This window comes from Leptopilina heterotoma, unplaced genomic scaffold (assembly GCF_015476425.1).
Source record: "Leptopilina heterotoma isolate Lh14 unplaced genomic scaffold, ASM1547642v1 Lhet_95, whole genome shotgun sequence".
NCBI classification, from domain to species: Eukaryota; Metazoa; Arthropoda; class Insecta; order Hymenoptera; family Figitidae; genus Leptopilina; species Leptopilina heterotoma.
Window position 1 is genome coordinate 131,952 of NW_025111202.1, and position 22,782 is coordinate 154,733.

Consider the following 22,782-nt stretch of genomic DNA (forward strand, 5'->3'; position numbering starts at 1 on the left):
ACAATTTTAATAGAATTTCTCGAAAAATGTAATTATTCTTAAAAATTTTATTAAAATTCATCAAAGAAATTCAATTATTTTAAAAATCCTTCCTATAATTTATTTATTAAAATTTAAGTAATATTGTCAATACATTTTTAACTAAATTTCTTGAAAGAATTAAATTATTTTTCAAAAATTTTAATGAAATTCTTTTTAACAATTCAATTTTTTTCCAAATAATTTTAATAAAATTCTTCGTAGAAATTTAATTAATTTCAATAATTTATCAAAATTCAATTATTTTCAATATCTACTATTTTAATAAAATTCCACAAAAGAATTCAATTAGGTATTTTAAAAGAAATATTATTAAAAAATTCGTCTCAACAATTCAAATATTTCAATTATGTTTAGAAATAACAAATTTTTTCTCCCAAATTCAATTATTTTCAAAAATTTAATATCATTCTTGGCAAAATTTCAAGTATGCATTTTCAAAAAATTTTTCTCAATTCAATCAAATTTTTTACAGAAATTCAATTATTTTTATTACAATTTTAATCTAATTTCTCGAAAAATGAAATTATACTTAAAAATGTTATTAAAATTCGTTAAAAGAATTCAGTTATTTAAAAATTTCTAGAAAAAATTCTTTATGAGAATTCAATTTTAAGAAATATGCAATTATTCAATAAATTATTATTTTTGTATTTAAATAATTAAATTCTAGTAGAATTTTCTCATAAACATTGATTTAAAAATGGATTTTAGTCCAAATTTTAGATTATAATTGAATTTTAAAAGCATTAGAGCGTAAATTTTTAGAAATAATTGAATTTTGAAAAGGTTTCAGATTAAAATCTTTGAAAATTTGAATTTTTCATATTTTTAACTAACAATTCTGTGGAATTAATTTTTTTAAGAAACTTTAATTGTGGATTTTTTTAATATTATTTTAAGTTTTTATTTTCTAATATATATTTAATTGAAGAATTTACGCTGTTTGTGAATAATTAAAATTTTGTAAAATTGAATTGTAAACAGATGAATTTCAAAATTCTTAAAAAATTTTTTCAAAAATTATTCAAAATAATGGATTTATAGAAGATGTTTAGTTAAAAACACGAAAAGAAATTAAATTTTGTAAAAGTTAGAAATTATTACAAAAATTCAATTATTTTCAAGAGTAATAATATTCTTCGCAAAAATTAAACATTGTTCAGAAGTAATAAAATTCTGCTTAGGAATTCAATTATTTTCAAAGATAATAAAACTCATTGCAGACTTTCAATTATTTTTAAAACAATTTTAATCGAATTTCTCGAAAAATGTAATTATTCTTAAAAATTTTATTAAAATTCGTTGATAGAATTCAATTATTTGAAAATTTGTTGATAACGATTCTTTACGGGAATTGAATTTTAAGAAACATTCAATTATTCAATAAATTATTTATTTTTTTTATTTAAGTAATTGAATTCTAGTAGAATTTTCTAATAAAAATATAGCAACATAGCGTGAATTTTTAAAAGTAATTGAATTTTGAAATTAATTTTTTCGAAAAAGTTTAATTGAATTTTTTTAATATTATTTTAAGTTTTTATTTTCTAATATTTATTTAATTGAAGAATTTACGAATAATTGAAATTTCTTGAAATTGAATATTGTAAAGAAATGGATTTGAAAATTGTCAAAGATCTTTTTCGAAAATTATTAAAAATTAATATAGATAATCGATTTAAAGAAGAATTTTAGTTAAAAATTCTTGTAAATAATAATTGAATTGTAAATGATTTTATCACTCGGTCATCTTTAATTATTATAAAATATGAAGAAATCGATGACTCCGAGTCGAAGACTCGGAGTTATCGATATTTTTATGTTTTATAATAATTTTTCATTTTTGGTCAGTAAAGTCTGTATTTCTAAATACTTTCACTGCTTCGAGCCCTGAGAATATTTTAAAAATATTACAAAATTAAATTATAAATGATTTTTTTAAGGTTTGTTTACTGTAATAAAATTTAAAAAATCAAGTTGCATTACGACAGGTTTCACTGTATGAAATAGTGAATAATTGTAAATAATTCGGAAAAAATGAATAATATTAAATTATGTATGAAATATTTGAAGAAAAAGTGATTTTAAGGATATTCTTGTGAAATACATTATTACACAGATATATATCTATTGAATGATTAAGAACTGAGAGTAAGACGATGGATTTTGACACATTGGGTGTCAGAAACGACAGTGTCACAACGAAGTGAGCCAGAACGGAAGAGAATCTGTAGGATTTAAATTTTAGAATGAAACGAACAGACAGGGAGTGATTGATGTGCATGCAAAGAATGATGCTGTGTAAACATATTACTGTCCCGACGCTTGACTTAGCCCTTCGTGAAGACACTTAATGTCCTTAATGACTCACATGATGCTTCTCTCATACATATATATATAAAAGAAATTTCACTTTACATGAACCCATTTTTGTCGTTACACACCCCTTTAAAATTTTTTTCTCCTATTCCTTTCTCAGATGTAATTTGCAAAAAAATCAAGAAAAAAGATTCATAAAAAAAACCCTTTACTAATATTTAAATTAGCAGAAGAATTTTTACAAATTTTTTATTTAATTTCCGATAATATTGGTAATAATAATAAAATTATTTTTAGGAATTCAAGTATTTTTATAAATATTAAATAATAAAACTCATCAAAAATTTTCAATTATTTTAAATACAATTTTACTCGAATTCCTCGAAAAATGTAATTATTTTTAAAAATGTTGTTGAAATTTTTTATGAGATTACAATTTTGAGAAACATTCAATTATTCAATAAATTATTTATTTTTGCATTTAAATAATCGAATTCTCTATGAATTTTTTAATAAAAATTTATTTAAATATGAATTTCAATAAAAATTGTAATGTACGAGCTAGGTATAAATAAAAAATAACATTTAAATGTATAAATAGAATATAAAGTATATTGTAGTAATTAATAATTATATTATATATAATTTAAAATTTACAATATACAACGCAATATTAATTGTAAATTTTTATTTAAATTACAATTTTTCATAAATAATTTTTTCCATCGTCGATTTTTTCTCTTATATTATAATTTCGAAAAACTTGTTTTTCAATTATAATTTATATATTTATTATTTTTTCTCTTAAATTATTGTTAAAACGAATTTATTCAAAACTTAAATTACTAAAAATCTCATAAAAAATGTTTTTTAAATAGTACTTAATGAATTTAATAATACTTTATAGAACTTACAAATAAAATCTATTGCATTTCTTAAAATTATACGATTAATAATAAATTAGATACAAAAAAGGAATTCTTACGTATAATAAAATTATCATAATTAATTTAAAACTTACATATTTTCATATTAATTATATATTAAAAATTCAAAAATTTATTTAAACACACAATGATTGAAATAAAATGTATCGTATTAATTGGCTAATTATTTGAATAAATTAGCTAAACATTTACATAATTAATTGAATAATTATTTAGATAATTAACAAACGAGTTACATAATTAATTATATTATTATTATTTATATTAATTAATTAGTTCATAGTCACTTAAGTAATTACCTAATTATTTAAATAATTAAGTAGTAAATTACTTGCGTAATTAATTATCTTATTATTTATGTACTCATGTAATTAGTCAATGAGGCACATAATTAGTCAGCTACTTATTCAAATAATTAACTGTCCAATTGGTTACATAAGTAATTAGCGAATGATTTAAATAATTAATTAGTTATACAGTTAATTAGCTAATTTGCAAAATTATTAATTAGCCAATTTACAAAATTATTAAGTAGCCAATTTAAAAAATTGCTAATTGGCCAATTAGGTGAGTTATTTATTGGCTAATTAGTTAGATAAATAATTATCTAATGATTCAGGTAATTAATTAGTTAATAATTCAGATAATTAATTAGTCAATAATTCAAATAATTAATTATTTAATAATTCAGATAATTAATTAGTCAATAATTCTGATAATTAATTATTTAATAATTCAGATAATTAATTAGTCAATAATTCAAATAATTAATTAGTAAATATGACAATTAATAATTCAGATAATGAATTTGTTAATCAGACAATTAATTAACCAGTCAGTGAATTAATTGAAGGCGAAAATTAATTAGCCAATTAAAGAAGTAATTATATTTTTTAGTCTCGTTTGGTTGACAAGTTTTTTTTTTATTTATTTATTTTTTTTTTGAACGAAGGGATGATATGTGGTAAAGTTTTTTGAAAAATTGAATGCTTAGAGTATAACGAGCTGAAAATCAGCCAATGCGGGAATTTGATTCCTGTTTCTACTCATTACTGATTTATAATGCATAATAGCGTGGCACTCTACGGTATAATTTATTAAAGCACTTAGACTACGGGGTTTGTCACGGTACGTTTGCGTCCACATCTTGGCTCTCGAGTGCGTTTAGGCTCGTTTGGCATTTGAGACACCCAACATAAATAGACGCACTTTGCTCCTACAAAAGGCACTTTGTTATACCCGTTGGGGCAACCACGAAATCGATGAGACTGGTCCTTGCGGGTCAAGTCCGATATTTAGAGTCTATTTTATTTTTTCACTATTGCAATCCCACGTGTTTAAATACTTTGTATATATAAGACAATTTTTAGTCTAATCAAATTACAGTAATTAACAAATTTTATTAACTTTCAAAATATATTTCATTCTTTTCTTTTGTTTCTCCTTTTTTATTTATTTTGCTATTTTCCATTTATTTTTATTTCAATTTTTCACTATTTTAATTATATTTTATAAGTGATTTATGTTTAATTTGCTATTTTTCATTTATGTTTATTTTGCTTAATTTATGTTTATTTTCACTATTTTAAATTTATTTTTTAAGTCATTTTGTCGACTATTCGTTTAATAAAATTATTTTTAATTCTCTGTTTTATTAAACTTTAATTAACAAATTTTATTGAAGAGTTTTTTAGTTAATTTTTTAATTCAACAAAATACTTAAAAAAAAACAATTTTGTTTGCATTTTTAGTTTTTGCTTTCGAAAAGTTAAACAAAGTTAGAAATTGTTTTTATTTTTTGCTCTTAAAAAGAACAAAAAATAAAAATCCATTAATAATAGTATTTTTAATTTATTACTCTGTTTATGCATTTTTTATTTTATTAATTAATAATTAATAATTAATACTTTTTTTATTTTTTAAAAATAATTTTTTTAATTAATAATATGAATTGACAATTTTTTTTTTCCTAATAAAATTGATGAGAGAATTATTAATATTATTAAAATCATTAAGTGACATTTAAAACGTACATTCAGTCTATTTCCCCTGATAGTTTTTTTTTTATAAAATACGTTATTTAAAAATCCATGTTTAACTGTGTCAATTAAAATTTTAGATTCATTCATTTGGCAAAATATACTTTGGTCTTTTTGATTTTTCTCGTCGAAATTTTTTTCCATTGCATAACACGCACAAAAATATAGATATCGTCGGAGTGAAAAATTCTCAATAATAATTCTTGACATCTTTTGATATTTGTTTTTCATAATTATTCTAGTTCTAGAGATGAAGTATCTTGGCTCAAAACTTTGGCATCGTTAATTTTGCACCACATTTTATGTGTGTAAACTCTTGCACAATTTTAAATTCGCTTGCGTCATTTATTCACAGTCCAAGTCACCTGATAAATACATACATATATATTTCTTTGTATTATTTAAAAAAAAAAATAATAAATAAATAAAAATGTGTCACAAAGAAAAAAATATTATTATCGCAATTAGAAAATAAATTTTTTGTAAGAAAAGCTACAAAAATTAGAATAAATTAATTAAATTAAAAATTAGACTGAAAAATTGTTTTTCAAAATTTATATAATGATATTTCAATTTTCTTTCTTTAGTTTAGAAGTTTTAATTTTATTTATAATTTATAATTATGTCAAAAAATAATTCTTTCTCCGTTCAATTTGATTTTTTGGTTTTATTCACCGAAATTTATTTTAAACAGCGATTTTTTGTTATAAATGAGAAATTTTAATTTCACTTTATTTTAATTTGAAAACAAATTTATATTTGACAGAGATCTGTGCAAACGAATGAACAAAATTTTTTTTAAAGAAAATTTCCATTTTGCAAAATTTTTTCACCCAAATTTTCTCCAACTGAAAATTTCTTGCAGCAAAATATATATTTAAAGAAAGAAATTTCGTACTAATTTTTATTTTACCAAAAATTAAGCCAATCTTCAAATTATTACAATTTTTTTTTAATATTTCCAATATTTTTAGTGAAAAAATATTGATAAATGAAAATTCTGCTGAATTTTGTCTGAATAAAAATTAAAATACAAGCCATTTTGACTAAATGAAAATTCTGCTGAATTTAGATTGAATATAAATTAAAATACAAGGCAATTTGGCTAAATGGAAATTCTGCTGAAAATAAATTTTTAGTAAGATGGGAATTTCGTTAAAATAAATATTTACAATTTAAAGAAAAACCTTATAGAAATTTATGTCAATTAAAATTTTTATCATAACCAAATAGAATCATTTGCAAATTTCCCATTATTTTTTCGTAGAAATTTTTTAATTAATAATTACTTGTAAATCGAATTTTAGAATTAGAATATTTTGAATTTGATTTTCGTTTCATCATTCATAAAAATTAAATTTTTTTCAGGGCTACCTTGGACCGTACAATGATGATGCATGCGCCGAATGGGGATGATGAGGATGAACGGAATAATGAGATGGATTGACAGAATGATTTGCTTGATGATGATTCGAATAGGTCCAGTGTCCCGCTGTTGTTCCATAGAATTGATGATGTTGTTCTTGACTCGACATGGTCGACATTAGAGGTACACTTCCCGGATATGTACTTCCCAATACACCATTATTGCCAGTGGCCGGTCTCTTTGCTGGATTTTGTGGTGTACTCGATGTCGGTGAATCGCATTCATCTGGTTCGCAATCACGAAAACCTTTTGCAAATGGATTACTCGCAATTTTCAATTGGGTAATTCGATGATTCTGATAGGCTGTGACTGCAGTGAATCTTGTCTCGAGAAATGAGAAAGTTTTGAAATTTTCCGTTCTTGGATCGGGACTCGAACCAGGTGGCGATGGTGCGACAACAACGTGACATCGTGGCTGATAACGATGCATTGAATTTAAAATTATCTGGAAAGAAAAAAAGATGGACAAAATATTAATAGGTATTTCAATCATGCTATTTATGATTTTTTCATTTTTGAAAAATTAAAAAAAATTACAATTTAATTTATTTTTATAAATAATGTTTTGATTTTAAAAAACAAAATTATAATAACAAGTAGAATTCGAATTAATTAATCTAGTCAAAGTTTTATTACTAACTAGAAAATTTCATTATAATTTCATTATTAATTTAATTTGACTTAAGAAAAATTCTCCTTATTGAATATTTGTTTAAATAAAAAATTCAAAAAGCAATAAATTTTGAAAAGATAAAAATTTTCGAAATTGAAATTTAGTTAAATAAAAATTTGAATACAAGAAGAAGCTAAGAAAACTTTTCTAAATTTATCTTTCGTTTAGATAATTGAAATTATTTTTCAATAATTTAATGAAGAATTTCAATAATTTAATTGAGTGGGAAAAATTGATCTATTAGGAAAGTAAATTTTAAAAAAGCATGTTCCCTTTTTAGTTTTTTTTTTTTTAATATTAATGGTTTTAATAATAAAACGTAAATCGAGGGAAAAAATAAAATTCAACCAAAAGCTTTCTCAGGACAATTCATGTTTTTTCTCAAGCACTCACTTTGCTTGTTTGTATCGGTTGGTAAAATAATGTAAACTAACTTTGATGAAGAGTCTGGAGTGCTTGGAATTTCATATAAAATTCTCCTCTACACTTATAAAAGCAAATTCAAAAGGAAAAAACTTTTACCATGGGAAAATTTATGTAAATACAATTTTAGCTCTGGGATAAAATTTCTTTTTTTTATTTTAATTTTACTTTTATATTTTATGTTGATTTTCGTTCAAAGCCGAGAAGCGCATGAACTGTTAATTTATAATGAAAAACATTTTTTTTTCATTTAACTTGTTTTATTTATTATATTCAACTTTTATTTATTTTAATTTTTCATATTTTGTTTATTTTATTTGCATTTTTTAAAATTCATTTTCTATACTACAATTTTTATACTACTTTTAATTTTTCGTCTCCTTTTTTGGTTCAATTCATTATTAGGTAATTATTTTAATTTTGCAAAGATTTGCATTTTTTATTCAATAGCAAATTTTTTTCTATCGTAAAATTTGATTCCGAATTTTTTAATTCTGCGTAAAGTAATTTTAAAAACCAAAAAATAATGAAGAGTAATATTAGTAGAATTTAATATTTATCTCAGAGTTAAATAATATTTAGTTTGATAAATAAATTCGAATTTACTTTTGCGCTAATTTTTTTTTCTAAATATGCAATTCCCTGGGAAATTTTTTTTTCACAGGTTCATTTACAATTTTTCTAATTCTCTGAGAAGTCGAAGACATGTTAAGACTAGATTGACGATTTACGATTCAGCGATGCTTAAAAGCCATTCGTCGTTTCTGTATAGTGTGACACAAAAAGCAAGAGAAGATTGAGGGATCCTTTCGCGGATTCTAAAACGGAACCATAAATTTTATTTCCTGCAAAATTTCGTTCCCTGAAATTCTCAACATCTGCGTTTTACATGACTGAAAGAAAGGACAAATTGAGAATTGTGTATAAACAACATAAGGGCACACACTTTTTTTCACACCCCAAAAAGGGACCACCTTGACTCGTAAAAATATAATTTCAAATTCAATTTTTTACTAAATAAAAAATTTCTCTCATTTTTAAAAAATCCATTTCGAATTTATTTTCATCAATATTTTTTTATAAATATTTTTGAATTTTCAAAATTTATTTTGCACGTATAGATAAATTATTAAATTAATTCAAAATTTAATTTTGAAACAAATTAAACTTTGAAATTAATTCATAACGTACTTTTAATCAAATATTGAATTAAAAAAAAATACTTTGAATCAAATTAAATTATTAAGTTAATTTACAATCGAATTATAGTTGAATTATTAAATTAGTTCAAAATTCAATTCTATTCAAATTAAATTATTCAATCAATTCAAATTTTTATTTTAATCAATTTCCACCTTAAAATTTTGAAAAGGAATTGAAAGAACTGTGTGTTGAATTTTTTTTGTAAATTTATTTCAGAATGAAATTGTTTTGGAGCAAAAAGTAGAAAAAAAAATTAAATCTGAATAAAAGGGATTTTCAATGTCAGAGGAAAAAAAATTGCCAATTGCCCTTGGCCTTGCCTTTCTCTTGCAAATATGCAAAAAAGTTAGGCGTAACAGGAATTTCTGTTTGTGGCGCTTGCAGTGTAGCTTAATTGACACTTTGTATCGCGTAGAGTTTCCAAATTTGTCGGCCTCTTGACAAACTTGGAAGAAGAGGGAACTTTTTAAAAAAAGGGGAACTAGTTAGAAAAAGTCAAAAAGCGTAGCGAAGAATTTGACTTTTCCTTAAGGGCCACACACAGACAGAATAACTCTCCTTTGAATATATTATACATGGCAAAAAAAAAAAGAAAAAAAAATCCAACGAGAAAAAACTGTAACCCACTGACACAGATGTGTTCTATTTAGAAAAAAATTTTCATTTTCCTACATTTTTTACTATTTCACCTGAATTTTTATTTCTTTAAAAATGAATGAAATAATTTAATGAATGAATGAGAATTAAGGAAAATTAATAATTAATTAAAATTTCAATTACGCTGAAAGTAATTTAAATAGAATAATTTAATTTATTTTAATTTAATTATTGAAACGAATTTTTATTACAGACAATTTTCAGAAAGCAAAATTCAGAATTAAAAATATTTTTCTACTCGAATTTTTATTTTAGCCTTATGTTTTAAAATATAAACAAATTATTTATTACAAACAAAATAATTTTCGTTTAGCCAAATTTTCTTGTTACGGAATTTTCTTTTAATTGAATGTTTATACAGTCGTATTATCCTTTTTTAGAAATTTTATTTATTAATTTATTTTTCATCTAATAATTTTTAGAGTGAATCAGATTATTCTTTAGGGTCAGGGAAAAAGTCAAAATCAGTAAGAAAAAAGTCTGGAAAAGTCAGGGAAAAACAAAATTAAATATTTGTTACAATCCTGAATAAAAATTCTTTTAAAAGAAAAATTTGAAAATCAACGAATAGAAAAAAATTCCTGTCATTTGACACTTTTTTCCTACTAATTACCAAAAAAAAAAATCGCATTCGAGGATGAGCCTGAAGTACATTATAACTTTTTCTCCTCCATTTTTTCGAAACACAATTTTATATATATGTGTACACACGAAAAGACCACACGTGCTTGAATATTTTGTGTCTGCAAATAAGTATTGGAATATATATGTATGAGATTAGGACGAGGGGGTTAGTTTTTACGCTAATTAGTCACTGGATCTCTTCAGTCTGTCAAACATTAGTCCCGTCGTGTTTCTTCCTCCTTATGGAGTCTATAATATAGATATATCCGTCATTTTAAGGGATCTACAACTGTCCCTCTTGCTATTGAAATTTTTGCCCTTTTTTCGGGGAGAGAAAAAATCATTTTTTATTCTTTCGTTGATTTTCTTCTCATTGGACTCTAAATAGAGTTATTTCTCACATTAATCGTTATATCTTCTCCAGTTAACGATAAATCTTTATACTGAATATTTAAAAATTTACTGCGAGGAAATGTGTATTAGATGCAATTCCAGATGTTTGCTAAATCGCGAAATGTGTACACAAATTTGCCGAAGACAACATACTGTCCTCTTGAATAATAAATCAAGAGAAATAAACAAATTGTGACACACGTTCTTCGGTTGTAGAGTTTTAAAAAAATCGATTTATTTCCCTTCTTTGTTTTTTTCTGTTGAAATTGTAAAAAAAAATTCGTTTTCGTATTCATTATGTTGCGATGGCAATATTTTAGAAGCCCAAGCAAACAGTTTTAGACAATTTTACTATCAATAAATATTTTTTAGAATATTTTTCATTTTCTTCTACTAAGAAATTTCTTATTTTTTCTATTTTTGTTAATTTATTTTTAATCGCACCTTTTTCTTTTTTTATGAAAAAGAATATCGTTTTAATAATTTTTTTTTTTAATTTATCATCCAATAGGGAAAATTAAACATTTTATTGGAAAATAAATAAATATTTGAATTAAACAAAAATATATTTGTATTTGTTTATTTGAATTAAATAAAAATATATTATTTGTCTGTAAGATAAATTATTATTATCGAATGAAAATATTATTCGCAGGACACATAAAATTTTATTTGACGCAAATAAAATTTTACGTCAGTGAACTTCACGACGTTTATGATCAAGGATTGAAAACAAAATATTTTTCATGTAAAATAAAAATTTCCAATTTTTATTATTTTATTATTTATAAAAATGTACGAAAAATTTTATTTCTTCTTTTCGGCTTAGTTTTCTAAATTCAGTTTGAAAAAAAAAATTTCATTTATAAATAAGGGATCTAATTAAAAATATACAGAAAAATTAAATTAGAGAAAAAAATTATTAAATTAAAAAATTGAGAATGAAATTTGAAAATAAAATTTTGATACGACGGTAAATTTATGTTTTTCGCACCCTTTTATTATATACGATAATTTTTGGCATATTATACGCAAAGTGCTCGTATCTCAGATCAATTAAGGGAACCCGTTCGAAACGACAAACACGTGGACCAATGCCACTGTCGTCAATCAGTCTAGTTTATTGAAAGTGTCTTACACCAGAAATTATAAGTACAAGTAATGGACTCGAGTTTGGCGAACTTTATATACATAAATAAATATATATATTATAGAGAAAAAAAAGTTTTATAAAAAAAATGAAGTCATTAATTTCTCAAGAGAGTGAATCTCTGATTAATTATTTTAATTCTCCAATTCAAATATCCACAAAATTCATTTTCTTACTCTCGCAATTTTCGTTTCAAAAAATATTCATTGCATTTTTTTAATGATGTATATTAATAATAACATTAAATAGTAAATAATAATTACAAAATAATATAAAAAAATAAAATATTGTTGAAATAATTTGAATTTATTGAGTCAAATTTTCTGTTTCAGTGCAAAGCAATATTGAGGCAGTAATATTGCGATATTTTGCTGCTATTTCGTCAGAAGAAGAAAAAAGAAGATAAAGAGGAAAAAACGTGAAATTTTTTTCTTCTTTTTGAAGAATTGAATACTCACGTGGCCATTATCGTCAAGTTGATTGTTTGTGAGTTTGAGTTTGTCGAATGAAACTGGCTGCTTCATCCAATGAGCACCACTCGCTGGACTATCGGGATGAACGTGAATTCGCGGGGGCGAAACTGGATCCGCTCTACCAGCCACAACCCAAGCACTACTGTGAAAGGCGTACCTGTACCTTTTATCGTCACAGGGCACAAAATCCATCACCAATAAGTACTCTGCATTCGGATCCAAACCAAAGAAACGACACTGTAACAGAATTTTCAATTTTTTTTTTTATTTATTTCAGTTTCAATTTATTCAGTGAGAGAAAATTTTGAATTCAGTAACTATTTTAACAGAATTTTATTTTAATTACAATAGTTATTTGGTATTTAGTTTTATTTTTTATTTTTTTAAAAATTAACATTTGTCAATAAATCTTATATAATTTCATATTAATAAAATTGATAAAATTTCAAAAAATTCTCTTTCAGAGTCAGGATTTTCAGACAACATTCAAGAATCTCAGGAATATGGAAAAATATTGATTAATCGAAAATATTGTAAACTGAAGAAAGAAGCAAATAGCAAAAAGAAAATAATGGAGTATTTACCTGAAAAGTGGGAAACATTCTTCTACCAGCTTTCGTCACAATCATTTCAGTTCCAAGCTGATGAAATTCTTCCCACAATGGTCTCGCTTCTAAAACAGCACCAGCTCCAATTAAAGCCGGATGAAGTGGCCTCTTTGAATTAATACCTTCGGCAGATGAAGGGCTCGTGTCTTCATTATGATTATTATTATTGTCATTCAATGATTCCGAGGGCGATGAAGATATTGCCGAAGACACTTGAGGCGAAAGTGAAGCACTTGTTAGTAAATTTGGACTTCGTGAGCGTTTCACGCGACCTGCTGTTTCAAGGCAAGCTGGAAAACAAATTTATCCAAACAAATTTAAATCTCAAATTTTTTATTATTATCTATTCGGTTATTATTTATTATTATTTTATTTTTCCCCTCGAAAAGAATAAAATTAAAAAATAAATTAAAATTTTAATAATAAACAAAAATAAACTGAAAACAAATATTTTTCTATATTTTATATTCGAATATTAGAAAAATTTAAAGAAATTTTCTTGAATAGAAATTTGAATATACAAATGAAAATTCTAAAATCAAAAAAGTTTCTCGAAATAAAGTTAAATAAAAATTCGAATATATAAAAAATTAGCTAAAATTTTTGATGAAATTTCTTTCAATATTTTTTTTTGTGAACTCCAAACATAAATAAACTTTCAGTTAAACACAAAGTTTGAAATTTCTTAAATTATAAAATTAAGCGACGGCGACAAAAAAAGTTTTCACAAATATCCACACTATTTTTCCTACAGTTACAAAAATTCTTTTCCTCAATAGGAAATATTTTTTAATTATTATTTGCAGGGTTGCCACAGGTCAGGGAAATCAGGGAAAAGTAAGGGATTTTTATTAAAAGTACTGGCAAAAATTAAATTTTTAGAATTTATAACAAAATTCTGAATTTTGGAGTCTTTTTTGTTTGCCTCATAAATTATGAAATTGTCCAGAATTGAAGAACAAAACCTTCAATTTTTTCTATTTCTATGACAATAATTTCTTTTTAAATAACTTAATTAAATATTAAATAACTTAATTCTTGAAGAACTATCATAAAATTATTATTTATGAATTATTTAATGAATAATTTTACTTGAAAATTTCAAACTTAATTTGATTCCAGAAATTTAATTATTTTCAAAAATGATAAACTTCGTCGCATAAATTCAATCATGTTCAAAAATTAAAAAAAATTCTCGTCAAAATTTCAATTATCTTTATAAATTCAAAATTTTAATAACAGTTTCACAGGAATTCAATTACTTACCAATTTTCTATAAATTTCTTCGAACCAATTCAATTATTTTTAATTTTCCACAGAAGTTTCTCAAAATAATTCAAATATATTCAGAGAATTAAAAAAAAAGTTCTGAGAAATTCAATTATTTCGAAAAATTTAAATAAAATTCTTTTAAAAATTCTATTATTTAAAAAAATGTTGACAAAATTCTTTACAAGATTTAGTTAATAAAATTGCAATTTTAATAAAATTTTCCTATATAATTCAATTATTTTTAATACAATTTTTCTTAAGAATTTAATTATTTAAAAAAATTGAAATAAAGTTCTTCGCAAGAAATCAATTATTTTTATAAATAACAAAATTTTTCTCGAGAATTCAATTATTTAAAAAAATTTTGATAAAATTCTTTATATAAATTTGAAAAATTATAATAAAATTGATCATGGAATACAATTATTTTCGTAAGATATAACATTCTTCCTAGGAATACAATTATTGTCAAAAATGTTTGTAAAAATCTTCGAAACAATTCAATTATTTTCGTAAAAAATAAAATTCTTCCAAGCAAATCAATTATTTAAGAAACTTTAATATAATTCTTCCCAAGAATTCAATTCTTTTCAAAAATAAACATTTTGAAAGCAATTCAATTATTAAAAAAAAATTTTTTTAATTCTTCGTCAGATTTCAATTATTTTTAATTTTTTAATGAAATTTCTCGATAAAATTTAATTATTTTCAAAAAGTTTTAAGAAATTCTGAAAAATTCAATTATTTTCAAAAATTTGAATAAAATTCTTCAGAAGAAATTAATTATTTTCATAAATAATAATATTTTTCTTCAGAATTCAATTATTTTCACAAATAAATTTTTTCATAGGAATTTAATTCTTTAAAAAAATTTTTAATCAGAATATTCTTCAGGGTCGGGGAAAAAGTGAAAATTTTGTCTGGAAATCAGGGAAAAACAAAATTAAATATTTGTGGCAACCCTGATTTGTATTTATTTTAACGATTTAATATTTTTAAGTACTAAATACCAGTAACAATAAAATGCAATTCTCTTATATAAAAGTCTATTTTGCTCTCTTTTTTTCTCTCTTTGAAAATGAAAGTACAAAATTTATTGGCACAGGTCATTGTACGTTGTAATAAAAATCAACAAATTAAAGATCGAAATCTATTGGGGAATGGTTTTGGAGTGAAGAATTTGCGTTGCAATGCATCGTTGCAACCAATGTATATAGCTGGTGGAGAATGTTAGAATGCAATGAAACTGTTTAAAGTGCAATAAGAGGGAACAAACGAAATTCGGTCGGCTAAAAGAAGAGTCATTTAAACGATGTTTAAAATTGGCTTTTACTTCTAACAATCACCATAAAAAGAAAATTCAGAAACGAATTTTTATTTCGTAACATTCAAATATGTGATAACATTTCTTTTCTTCTTATTAGAAAAAGACGCGAAATGAAAAATCATAAAACATTATTTATATATATGTATATAATATATATTTTCCTCAAGTGTTCCTCTGTTGCTTTCACACCGCGTTTCAAGAGAGGTAATGACAGAGTGGTTCAAAAAAACTTTCGAGGGTCGTGAACCACTAATGTCTTCAGGATGTTTATGATCTTCAAAATAAATTTCAAATATTTACTCTTCACCGATTTGCTAAAGCTGTTTATAAAATTTACTGTCTTGAATTTTTCAAAATATTCTTTAAAACAAAAAAATAAAATAAAATGGAATATGTTAAATTTCGGGGCGCCTAAATTTCTACTTTTTGATAGCCAAGAATTTTTCTCAAAACGTCGTTTGTGTACTTTTATTACTTCATTGCGATGGTCCAAAATTTTTTGAATCTTTCAAATGAACAATCATTGTTTTCACTTTTGACACTTTGCTCGAATTTGAGTTTTATTAGGAAATATTTTTTTATTTAAAAAAAGTCTTAATGACGTAAATGTATTTAATTTATTTTTATTTATTTATTATTTAATTTTTGAAAATATTTAAACGAAAACAAGATTTTGTTCACTTGAACGTTCAAAACATTGGGAAAATTTGTGAACGAACATTTATTACTTTAATACCTTTATAATAATAAGGAACAAATTTAATAATTTATTGTTTCCTTAAAAAGAAATAATAATAGATTTCTATGCGGTTTACTTCATTTTTTAATTTATATTTGAATTTTATATTGAAATTTCTTAAAAAAAGAGTAAAACGAATAAAATTTGTAAAATTGTTTCTCTATACACGTTGATGAAGTTCACAACGTTTATAATCAACAATTTAGAAGAAAAAATATTTTTTCTGTTAATATCTTTATAAATGTTTGTTCCAAACTGTTTCACATACATTCGTGATCAATAATTTAAAAAAAGAAAATGATGCAAAATTACTACAATAAAATTTGAATTTGAAAAAAAAATAAATTTCATTTATTTGAACGTTCAGAACTTTACAGGATTCTATTTTTTAATGAATACAATTTTTGATATCCAGTTTCGCAATCATAATTATAAAATTATATTTTTATAGTTTAAAAGCAACTCCTAACTTTCTAATTTATTTTTAAATAAATTTATTTCAAATTATTTCTTTATTAATAATTTAATTATTATAAATATGAATTATTTTCGGTCATTAAATATAATAATTATTAATTAATAACAATAAATTACTATTAGTGTTAATATTATTTTTTTATTGATTATAATTTTTGGATAATTAGAGAATAGAGAAAAACTGAAGAAAATTTCTTAAAAAATATCTTGATGATTGTAATTTATTTTACATATTTCAAAAAAATTTAGAACAATTCAATGAATGACGATATTTTTTTTACTACCTTTAATTTAAATTTTACTACAAAATATTCTCTTTGTTAGAAAAATTTGATGTTTAACTTACAAGCAAATATTATTTAATTTACATTATTTGCCATTTCCGTATAGTCAAATAATTTTTGAAAATGTTTAAACTTTAAACAGAAAAAAATTGGTTCATTTGAACATTCAAAGATTTAAAGAAACAAAATTGTTAAACATTTATTTGGTTTTCCTCTTTTTCTTCTAAATTAAATATAAAATTTATCTTTGACACATTAATGACCGTTCAGTTTTTTATTTCGAGTAATTTAAAAGGTTTTTCGGTCAATCTTAGTGTATTTTTTTATATCGAAAATTATAATAAAATTGATGTTCCTAAAATTCTAAACAATCAAATGAACGAGATTTATTTATTTCTTCTTTAAAATTAAAATTCTGTTACAAAATTTTGCCTCACGTTTCAAAAAAATTAATTATAAAGTTTCTAAATTTTAACTTAATTAATTTTAAGTTTCTAAATTAATTTTGGTTTTCAATTTTTTTGAGAAATTAGTAATTCATGAAAATATTTTCAAACAAAAATATTTCGTGTTTATTTGAACTTTCAAAACTTGTGGATCATTAAAAATTACCAAAAAACCGAATACAGAATTTTTTCAAATAGGACAATCAATGCCGCAGTAAATAAATAAAATAAAAAAATTAAAATATAAATTAAATTATACGACTCAATAATATCTAAAAATAGAAAATAAATTTCGAAAGAAAGTGCTCTTTTTAAAAATTTGAAAAAAAGACGATAATTTCGAATATTATAGTGTTACCTTCCATCTGTTGCATTGGTGAAGGAACCGGCGGCGGCAGCTGCTGATGATGATGATGGTGGTGTTGATGATGATGTGTGCTCCATTGCTGATAACAGCAATCGACTGTCACCTCATTTCGTTGATCTTGCTGTTGCATTCTGTCAATTGTCAATTCCCGAGAATGAAGATTATTTACAAAAAATCGATTGTCAATGGCACATGTCGTACCATCTGCCTTTTGATGAATCATGAGAAATTTTTTTTTCTTCTTGTCACTCGAAATTTTCTATAAATTCATTGAATACGCAAAAACAATATCACTTTGTTGTTCTCAACACTTAATAATTACCACATGACGAAAAATATTTTGATTATTCCTTTCAGAAAGAAGCACTAAACATTTTTACTTCCACACAATTGTCGTTGAAACTTGTTTCATTCGATTCATTTACAATTAAAAAATTTTTACCACAAATTGACAATTTTATTATTCCAGTAGAAACTGGAACGAATTTTAGTTCAGTTTTTCCAAATCACAAATTACGATTTCTGGGAGAAAATATTTAATTTCTCATTCACAAAATCAAAGAATTTGATTTTTTCGAAAATGATCCAATTTTGATTTTTGCAAAAATTAATTTCAGATATTTTTATATCAAAAATAGTGAAATTATTCTTCTTTTCGATTTCGACTGGCAAATTTTTGGTCTTTAATATTAAATTCGAATTGAATGGGAAAAAAATTGTAGAATTTTTGGAAAAATGAAATTTTACATTCTCAGCGAAAAAAGAGAAAATAATAAATTTTTGACTAAAATTTAAAGTCACATGGTGAAATTAGGATAATATCCACTTAGGGAGCCTGTGATCTTGACCGAATATCTGATGATTCTGGACATCGTCGAGGTCGTGTGATTCGATAACAGGAGCCGTCCTCACCTCAATGTTGGGATGCTGACAGGGTTTCGAAGTGTATAATCGGAGAGTAAAGAGAAGTGGAGTCCAACGAAAAGGTAAAGAAGAAAGCGCACAGAACGGACGTGCTTCACACGAGAGACTGCCAGATCTTATCATCGGTCCATCATTCTCTCTCATTCTCTCTCTCTCTCTTCCTCAAAACATTTTTGTCCCTCTTGTAAGTCCTCCTTCTCATTCATCACTAAATAGTCTCTTCTTCCTTTTTCTCCATTCTTCCTCAAATCTTCCCCTTTCTCTTTACACTTTAATTTTGTCCTTATTCTTCTCTTTTTTTTGGAGAGAGGGGAAAAAATTATTTCTTTCCTCTTTCCTTCTTGCCGGTCGAGATTACATGAGTTCTTCTTCTTCTTCTTCCTCATCATCAGTGGCGGTGAATTTAGATAGTGGAGATGCGAAGGAGGAGTTTCAGTGAGAACCTCCTACAGTTTGACACCCACACTCAAATCTGGATTCTGGATGGACCAAAAATCGGACGCAAATATCTCTTTTCTTGGCTGGCATCAAAGGCGGAGCCATTCGTGGTGTAAATTTTCCCAATTGAGTCAATTTATTTTATTTATTCGTGCATTGTACCAGGAAACAGTTTCTTGAAATGAAAAATAAAAAAAAAAATTTTATAGTTTAAAACTTAAAAGTTACGCGAATGTTTAGTGGAATAATTTTAGACAATATTGATATTTGTAGACGGGAATATTCTTCTAAAAATCATTTCTGGTTAAAGTGTTTTAAAGAAAAATATTTTCCAACGAAAACTTCTCTGAACAAAAAAAAAACAAAAATTATTCAATAGCGAAATAAAAATCCCACAGAATAGAAAAATTCAGTGGGATTTTTATTTCGCTCAATATTTAATTTCTAGGAAATTATTTTCATGTTAATAGAATTGAAATTAATTTTTAATTTAATCAGAATTTTGGCCAAAAATTTTTTACACAATGAAAAGAATTTTTATTTAACAGAATTTCTACGTACACCAATTTTTGATTAAACCGAATTTTTATTGAACCAAATTTTTCTTTAGTAAAATTTACCTTCAACCGAAATTTATAAAGTAAAATAAAAAATTGTATTTCCTAGGCAATTACCTTTTTTAAACCAAAAAACCTTCAATTAGCCAAATTCGAAACTAAAATGTATTTTTAATTAACAAAATATTAATTTTGCAGAATTTTTATTTAGTTTTTTTATTGTTAATTAAACATTTAACTCGATTTCATTTCTGTCAAATTTTAATTAAGCAGAATTTTCATTTAACCGAATTATTATTTACATTTTTTTATTTTTATTTAAAAATTTAACTGGATTTTATTTCATTAAATTTTTAATTTAGCAAAATTACCATTTAGTCAAATTTATAATTAGATGTTTTTATTTTTTGTTAAAAATTTAACTCGATTTTATTTTGGCTTAATTTTAATTTAGTAGAATTTTCATTTATCCAAATTTTAATTTAATAAAAATTTAACTGGGGGTTTTATTTCATTCCAATTTTAATTTATAGCAAAATTTTCATTTTGTCAAATTTATATTTATAGATTTTTTGTTAAAAATTCAATTGGATTTAAAATTAGCAGGATTTTAAATTTGTAGAGAATTTTCAATTAACTAATTTTTTTTTTTTTTTACTAATGGTTGAAAATTTAACTCAATTTTATTTCAATCCAATTTTAATTTAGCACAGAATTTTCATTTAACCAAATTTTTATTTAGTAAAAATTTAACAGAATTTTAGTTTTTGTCGAATTTTTATTTATTGGAATTCTTATTTAATCCCTAAGTGAAACTTCTGCTAAAAAAATGAGTATAAAAATTTTTTCTGACAAAAAGTTGGAATAATAAAAATTATAGTTAATAACTCAAATTTAGCCAAATAGAAGTTTTAGTGAAATAAAATTTAAGTTGAATAAAAATTATATTAATGTAATTATAATTATATTTTTCATGAAAATAAAAAGTCCAAAAGTTATGTTTAATAAATATTCTGTGGTATGGAAATTCTATTATTAAATAAATATTCCACTGAATTTTTAAAACAATAATTTTAAAAATTTAGTTTGTTGTCAATATTCAATTCACTTAAAAAATTCTTTTTAATTTAGTTAAAAAGATTTATATTATTCTAAAGAATCAAATTATTAAAAAGTCAAAGAATTCTTTTTATTAAATAGAAAAAAGTCTTACCTCTTGTATCCTGCAATTGACAAAAAAAATTCAATTCACTGAATCTGATATAAATTTTGTTGAATAATAATGTTTAATGTTTGAAATCTTCTTTTCAGCACCTGATATTTCTTGGAATAATTAACAGAATAACTTATTATTGTCTTGAAGCACGGACACATCTTGAAAATTATAATTGGACCTTTTTTGCGACTGTTGAGTGAAGATTTCTGTTTTCTAAAGAACATAAATCGAATTCAGACCATAAATTTCAACATTTTAAATATAGGTAACTTAACAAATTTATATTGTTTATTTATTAATTTATTAGCAATTAAATGTTAACTTTTAAGTAAATTTTATCCACCTGAAAATAAATTTCACATGAACACTTTATAAATTACAAAATAGGAAAATAAACATGTTTTTTAAAATTTTATTTTCATATTTTAAATTAATCTTCACAGGATGTCTACATTAAAAGTTAGATATTTTTCTTAATCGTTGAAATTAATTGAAAAATCCAGGGAAATCGTAATGTTAAATAAATTATAATTTTTAATATATTTGTACTAAATAATTACTTACATGTTTTTGAAAACAGAAAATTTTGTCTCTTTAGCGTCATATATTCGTTCATTAGAAGTTGAAAAAGACTTTTTGGCTTCAAAGCCAACAGAAGGTGGAGTCTTGTCGTTCATAAGAGCCTCCCAACAAATTAGAGAAAGTCACTTTACCCAATGTTGTCTTTAATTAATTTCCTTCTCTCTCTCTTTCTTACACGAAGATTTATATTTTCCACATTATTTCGACGAATTTCTTCCCAATTTGAAATTTAAACTTTTTTTTGTAACTTAAATTAAAATTTTTGTTTCATCAAATAAAAAGAAATAAATAATAAAAAAATTATATAATAATAGAAACATAATATTTTACTAAAAAAAAATTGTTTTTCTTTTTTGCCTAAAGCAAAATTTCAATGACAATAAATAAGTCTAAATAAATCATAAAAAAATAAATAGTAAAGCTCATCTCAATTTTATTCATTTTTTTTTTGTCGTTTACGTGTATTTTTACAAAAAATTTACATCTCTACCGTTTTAAAAACGATTACGTTTATTTTAAAGTAATATCTTCGAAAACAACTGAAGATTAACAAAAAATGTTACTTCCAAGAAAAATAGTAAATTTCATAAAAAGAAAAAGAAAGGAACCTTTAAGAGTGCTCAAAAAGAGAAAAAAATATTGTATAACAAAGAAGAAAAATATTTGTCACAACTAAAATATCATCTAGAAAAACCAACTTATACAAATATTCAAAAGTAAATTTCAATAATGAAATATTTGTCCAATCTTTTCCTCTATAAATATAATTTCATGCAGATTTTTTCCCGTCAAAGCAGTAAAATTTTTTTTTTCTCAAATACATCTACAACGCATGTTGTTTTTCAAATTTATAATAAAAATTATTATTATTATTAAAAAACAGAAATCATTTTTAATTAATTCAAATTTATATTATCATTTTATCCGAGTTTATAATATTTTGAAAATCATAATATAATGATAATAATAGTAATAATAATAATTAACAGCATTATCAGCCGGTTTTGAAGTTTTCTTTGAAAATCACAGAATATTCATTGTTGTCTTTTCTAATTATGTTTCCTGTCATTTTATTTATATACTATGCGTTTCTAAAATTCGAAATAATTTCGCCTGTTTTTTCATCTTTTGAAATTGAGACTCAGACAGTTATTAATATTATTTTATTATTACTAA

General features: G+C 23.3%; 1 protein-coding gene across 1 annotated transcript; it reads right to left on the reverse strand.

The window, feature by feature from the left end:
- Nucleotides 1-6,365: 6,365 nt before the first annotated feature.
- On the reverse strand, nucleotides 6,366-22,770 carry LOC122512110 (T-box transcription factor TBX1-like). The gene is made up of 6 exons (XM_043627765.1): nucleotides 21,589-22,770; nucleotides 21,022-21,237; nucleotides 17,881-19,426; nucleotides 12,954-13,267; nucleotides 12,355-12,606; nucleotides 6,366-7,218 (listed from the first exon to the last, which is right to left on the reverse strand). Exons 3-6 carry the CDS (start codon nucleotides 18,110-18,112, stop codon nucleotides 6,718-6,720), a joined length of 1,299 nt encoding a protein of 432 aa, XP_043483700.1. The 5' UTR covers nucleotides 18,113-19,426; nucleotides 21,022-21,237; nucleotides 21,589-22,770; the 3' UTR covers nucleotides 6,366-6,717.
- Nucleotides 22,771-22,782: the final 12 nt, after the last annotated feature.

What these genes read in the sequence shown, in the direction of transcription:
- LOC122512110 (XM_043627765.1), bottom strand. Translation starts at nt 18,112, where the DNA reads ATGATTCATCAAAAGGCAGATGGTACGACATGTGCCATTGACAATCGA. An exon ending in ACCAATGCAACAGATGGAAG is followed by an intron (nt 13,268 to 17,880) that starts GTAACACTATAA and finishes TTTGTTTTCCAG; the next exon opens with CTTGCCTTGAAACAGCAGGT. An exon ending in GAATGTTTCCCACTTTTCAG is followed by an intron (nt 12,607 to 12,953) that starts GTAAATACTCCA and finishes ATTCTGTTACAG; the next exon opens with TGTCGTTTCTTTGGTTTGGA.